General features: G+C 35.6%; 2 protein-coding genes across 3 annotated transcripts in view; one reads left to right on the top strand and one right to left on the bottom strand.

The window, feature by feature from the left end:
* LOC104747406 overlaps positions 1–2,181 on the bottom strand; it is a 6,327-nt gene extending 4,146 nt beyond the window's left edge. Inside the window, exons 1-5 of one of the 2 annotated variants that reach the window (XM_019237259.1) lie at positions 1,757–2,181; positions 1,137–1,539; positions 878–1,055; positions 640–779; positions 14–363 (exon numbers count right to left, since the gene is read on the bottom strand). In XM_019237259.1, the coding sequence (XP_019092804.1) occupies positions 14–363; positions 640–779; positions 878–1,055; positions 1,137–1,539; positions 1,757–1,856 (1,171 nt within the window). In that variant the 5' untranslated portion in view covers positions 1,857–2,181. The remainder of the gene's footprint in view (positions 1–13; positions 364–639; positions 780–877; positions 1,056–1,136; positions 1,540–1,756) is intronic. The other variant, XM_010469034.1, reaches the window with a different exon arrangement.
* Positions 5,083–6,188, top strand: LOC104747405 (CCG-binding protein 1). Its single transcript, XM_010469031.2, has 3 exons — positions 5,083–5,403; positions 5,499–5,572; positions 5,658–6,188. The coding sequence occupies exons 1-3, from the start codon at positions 5,184–5,186 to the stop codon at positions 5,979–5,981; spliced, it is 618 nt and encodes a 205-aa protein (XP_010467333.1). The 5' UTR covers positions 5,083–5,183; the 3' UTR covers positions 5,982–6,188.

The following is a 6,199-nucleotide window of genomic DNA, read 5'->3' as shown; positions in this document are numbered from 1 at the left end:
ATCGAATTACTACCCAAGGAACCCTTTTTCAGAGACTTTTTGTACTCCTTCTTTTGATAATTCCTTCCTTTCGTCCACATATTTTCAAGGTTTTCAGGAGTAAGAACCTCTGTTCTCCTTTGCGTTGCAACCTCTAGCATCCGAGCCCAATCAGCAGAGTGCTGTTGAACATGTAGCTCTGGGTGTCTGTCATCTATGTATGATGATTTCTGCTCATTAGCTTTTGTCAAGTTCATATTTTTTGCTTGATTATCAAAGGCTGACAATGGGGCAGAGTTAACATTCTGTTCTTCCCCCGTATACTGCTCAAAGTTTCCCTCTTTAATAAGATTGATAACGATCTCAATCACCTCATTGATACGCCTGGGACAAAAAAAAAGAAAAATTGGCATCTCTACCTTAGAAAAATTAAAGACAGGGTTCAAAGTATATGGAAAGCACCAAGGAGAGCCCAGGAAATATGATATATTTATCTGCAGTCAGTTTCCAGGGAAATTAGATTTTATCAATAGAGACTCTGAAATCAAAATTTGTCCCTAGCTAGTTTGCATTATACACATTGGTCAAGGAAAAGTCTGGAAGGCAGATTTTCATACCAAACATAACTTTCTGGAAGACAGAGATAAGTTGAGGACTTACTCGGGGCATGCTAAATTCAAAAGAGGTTGCACTACCAAGCAAGTAACAATTTCTCTAGCTATTGTTCGAACAAGAGGGCACTGAGCTTCTCGTGGTCTGAGAACCACAGACAATATGCCAGCAACTATTTTCTGAAGAACCTGTTACAAATACATAGAGCATATATATGTATAGAGTAACCTAATTAGGAGAAAAACAAAGAAGGCCACATAATTGTCATCAGAAGTATTCCTCATACCTTGTACTCACTCTCAGGTGACACGACTGCAGGATAGAGTTCCCCAGAAGCCATAAGATGGAATTTCAATCTTTCATCTCTCTGCTCAGATGATAATGTCTTCATTACATCAGTACCTATAGCAGCTTGGTTTCTTCTAAAACTCTCCAAATGATCGCCTATCAGATCAACTATATCCCTGTACAATCCAGACATCGATTTTAGTTATCAACATCCAATCAAAACTCGAGACATTTGCTGGCGAAATAAAGAAGGGTACCTGGTTAGCAAGTCAACAATATTGATCTCTTTAACCCTTACAGAAATTTCACCAAGAGCATCCATGATCACTGCTCGTATCAGTTCAGGCGCTTCTTTATCCGGCGTAATCAAAGAGTACCACAAGTTCACCACGAAATCATTCAGGACCTTGTCAATGAAATCATTAATCGCAGATTCCACAACAGGAGAGTCGATCTTCTTCTTCCACCTTGGAGGAGGTGGGATACCAGAAAGACGTGCATCATTCACGGACAACTGCTTCTTCTCAAGATAAGACAACTGACTCTGTCTTGGAGTTGGCACAGCTTTCCATCTGAACTCAATCTTATTCAAAAGAACCCGCATGCAGCCAAGAATGAGGATTGCCATTGGCAAATTCATCCACATAGACTTACTTGTATCTGCATGCCAAAGCAATGAAGCCTATGGATTAGTCGAACAAAAACATTATCTTACTACCAAATCACCATTAGAATCTAAGAACATAGTAGTAACCAAATCACCCTAGACTAGTGTTGTCTTCGTTCTAAAGTGTAATTTTGCAGCTTATATCTAAAATTAGGAAGCGAAACAGCAAAATCGAAGAGGAGAAAGGTTAAAAAAAAAAAATTGACATACGGGTTAAGAGATAGGTGACGGAGAAGATGCACAAGCACCACCATACGGTTCGTACTTTAGCTTCTTCGATCAGATCCTGTATAGTCTCCATCGCCTTCATCTTCTTCTTCCCACTTTCAATTTGGATCCAGGGCGATAATACCAATCAAACCGTCACGAAATTGGATCCAATTTAGCTTTTTCTCCTTAAAAGAGACGAAGACGAGAGTTTCTTGAAAGAAAAAAAAAAAAAACCCCTAGGCGACCACTGTGATGAGATTGGAATGCAAGAATTGGGAGATTTCAAGTCTAGCTGTATACACAAAGATCGTTGAGATTTGAATCAACAGTAAATGATCAAAACATGGTGGTGGATTCTTCCTTCTTCCAAACCTGTATCTGGCCTTTTTTTTCTTTTTTTTTTGGGTGGAATCTCTTTTTTTTTCTAATAGACTGCGGAGACAATTACTGTGGACATAATAAGACGAAGAATAAATACGGTGTCGTTTGTTTGGGGAATCGTTAATTAGCTCTTTTGACACACAAAAAAAAAAAAAAAAAAAAATGTTTTTAAANGATTTGTGTAAATCTAACAAATTCTATGTTATTATAAATTTTTAAAACTTAAAATTTACTGAACTAGTGATTTGAAAATCTAGTAAGAATAAGATCCATTATTATTGAAAATTTTTAAAGGATTTGGATTTTAATTATTTCTAAGCAATGTGGAGAACTTTCAAAAGAATATCTGAAACATAAAAACATAGTATTATAGTTTTTTTTTTTTTTTTCCTGCCATCAGAATACAAGATTGGCTCAAACGAGCCAATTAGAAGGAAAATTGTTCACAAAGATGATTGGAAGCGACTCCACTCTAGCTTGATGCGCCAGTTTGTCCGTACTACCATTTTGCGATCTAAGAATCTGGACTACCGAAAATAATAGGAATTCATCCTTGTCTTCTTCAATAACGTCCAAATATGTCTTGAAAGCAGGCCACTCGGAAGGCGAAGACACCATCTTCACCAAATCAGAACAGTCTGTGAGAAACACAACTTTCTCATTATTCGCGCCAATCATACAGCGCATTGCCCATATGAGGGCTTCCACTTCTGCATGGAGGGGTGACAAGCTACGGCGAGAATTAGATGCACCCATAGTGGGAGATTCTCCCTCAGGAGAAATGCAATGCCATCCTCTACCTATAAACTGGTCAGTCGCCTTCCAAGATCCATCCACAAAACATCGGTGGCAAGATCCATATCCGCTTGCCTCGTCACCAATAGAAACCGTAGACCTAGATGGATGTCGATATCCACCCTGAGGTAAGGAGCCTAAAGGATCCTCTTGGGCTAAAGCCCAAAGCTTTGATTCCTCTTCCGCTATTCGTAAAATCGCTAACGGATTGGAGTCCAAGTTGCTGAACAATTTATCATTTCTATCCTTCCAGATATACCAGAGAATCTACGGGAACACTTCTAGTGAAGGAGTGTCCTGAAATCTTCAAAATAACGAATCCATGTTATCATAGACAGAGTTTGAAGGGAAGCTACCCGAAGATGTCGGGAATTGGAACAAATATCATCACTTTTCACGAGACAGACAAACTACACGATAAAAAAAAAATTTAACAGAGCAAAACAACCTCATTTTTCCTCTTCAATATGTGTATGCAATAATGTTGGACCTTCGACAGCAAGATATATAAGATCTAAATCGTCCATCCCGTGTAACATTTGTAGTCTGTAGCAGTTAATACCGCTTCAATAGCCGCAACACAATCAGACCAAAACTCAATGTCCTTTACGTGGAGATTTTATAAACTTTGTAGATTCCAAAGGATAAATCTTAACTCCGCAGGCCGCAGCTATACTCGATTAGAAGACGTTAAAAAGGCTTCTCTTGCATGAAAAACAACATCTTCATTATGAATTCGTGCAATCTATGATCCACCACATATACACATTTCATTAGTCCTTAAAGCATGAACATTGCATTTAAACACATTTAATGTGGTCTTGACCATCTTGCTTCAACTTTAGGTAACCGATAAATTTGGACAGTGGAGTTAGACGATTCATGCATTAAGCTATTCCATGTCTCTGATTCCGCAAGTACACGATCTACCAGAACATTTTGATCTCCTTGTTTCCCTGCATAATAAACAAATTTCTTTCTATTTTTTCATATACCCCACCGCAACCATGGAGTTGCAAATTCCAAATTAATTAATTTGAAATCTATTCGAAATTTATTGTAATAGAGATACGGTTTTGTATTATTGATAACGCTAGTAAATAAAATTAACTAGATTAGTTATTTAGTAAAGTTTGTAGCATTTAACAAAGGGAAAATGTTATAAGAAATTTTGCTAAAAAAATTTTGGCTTTGATTGGGGAGACTTTTAATACTTTAAATTAAGACTACTTTATTATGCTTTACCAATCATGCTTTCACTACTTTATTATTTTTAAAAGTTTTAAAAGTTTAACTGCTCATTTTTTTAGTTTGTAAGTACAAATTTTTAATGAAGTGACCTTAGTGCAGTGAAGTGACCTTAGCGCAGTGGCCAAAGGTAAGTCTTTAATGCACAAGGCACCATCACACTAGGGATCGAGTCTCGCTCCCTATAAATGTAGGGATTAGGCTAATGGGCCGGCCTGTTGTGGTCCAATGGTTGACAAAAAAAAAAAAGTAGTTGCTGTTTAAAAAAAAAAAAAAAAAAAAAAAAAAATAGTACAAATTTTTAAAGCCTCAAATGTAAGACTTTTTTTGGCTGTTAAAAAAAATAAATAATAAAAAGCTGTAGTTATTTTTTCTTTTTTTTATTTTCCATGATAATTGAAATAATAATAAAACTCTCCACAAGTTTATATATATATTTTACATATTTTATTTTTATAAATTAATTATTCTTATTTTTTTCTTTCTTTTAAAATCCATTTCAATAATTATTATTTTTATTTTTATTATCATCATTAATATCATCATTTCAATATTTTTAATAATAAAAGTAACAGTTACAATTTTAAAAGTGTTTATTACCAATCAAATTTTAATAGTTAAAATTTGTACAGTCAAAATATCTACAACCAATTCTTTATAGTTAAATTTTTAAAGTTAAAGTCTTTAAAGCCATAATCCAAGCTTTAATAGTATTTTTCATAGTATTTTTCATATATTATAAATGATATTTACAACCTTATCTAAATAACGGATACACACAAAAACTAAGGAATAAATCAACGGCGCTCATACAAGGTGCCAATACTGAAATCATCACCTGAATAATTCACTTTTTTATTATAATATCAATAACTATCAATAAATATCTTAATCCTTATCCACTTCACTCCTCAGCTTCGTACTTTTATTATATAACTCAGCTTTTTCTGATTAAGTTTTGATAAAATATCTTCACTTCTTCGTAGAGAACTAGTACTAAGAGATGATAAAATCTGTGACTCTTCGTTCGTTTCATCTCCCTATTGAGTTCAACGACACCACCAAGTTCGTCTCACCGTCTTCTTTTCCGGCGAGATCCTTCCCTGTGGTCCGTTGTTCAAACACCAGAGACGTCCCTAAGCTTGAACTCTTCAGCCGTGGAAAATTCGACAGGGTTCTTCAAGATCCGCCGTTGATTGAAAAAGCCGAAACCGAACTCTCAGGTAAACATATTTATTTACACATCACCGAATCGTATCGATCGATATAATTATAATGATCTTGTTGATGAAATAAATTTTTGTATGTTCTCTCTCAGATTACTGTTCGACGCTTGAAGGTGATGACTCTTACAGTTGCTGGAGAGCTTACTTTGAACTCAAAGAACTTGAAGTAAGGATTTGATGTTTTGTAATTTGAGAATCCAGATTTTGGTTTTACTTGAGGACTTAGTTTTTTGATTTTTGTGATTTTGCAGAGAGAGAAGCCAAAGGTTGAAGTTGAGAATCTAATCTTGCAAACAGGCGGTGTAAAATCTTTAATCGGGTGTTTACATGGAGTTGCTTCAATGGAGAAAGATAACAAAACCAAGAATGGTTTAGAAGATGTAGCAGAGGACTCAGATAGTAAGAAAGGAATGAAACTACATATTCATATTCCTGATGGTTTACCAAAATCTGAGAAAGAATTGGAGGAAGAAGAGAAATCGAAAATGCCGGATTCTGCTTTCACTAGATTGCTTAGAGCTAAAGGAACTATCCCTGCTTGGTTCTCTCACGCTCCTGACCACGAAACCGACTAGTCCTGAAGAAAGGGGTTTACGGCACCTTTAGAAAGTTCACACTTATATGTAAATATAGTTGTTGGTTTTGCTTTAGATCATATCAATCTGATCATATCGCCATAGAAATGTGGTTGTTATTGCTTCATGTTCGGTTTGTTGTGATACCGTGTTCTTATTATAGTACTACGCGGTTTTTGGTTACAAAGAGATTTCTATTCTTGATTACGTTTGTGCTC

Source organism: Camelina sativa, chromosome 15 (assembly GCF_000633955.1).
Source record: "Camelina sativa cultivar DH55 chromosome 15, Cs, whole genome shotgun sequence".
Taxonomy (NCBI): domain Eukaryota; kingdom Viridiplantae; phylum Streptophyta; class Magnoliopsida; order Brassicales; family Brassicaceae; genus Camelina; species Camelina sativa.
Note: the sequence above shows the minus strand (reverse complement) of the source record. Positions and strands in the feature narration are given on the sequence as shown.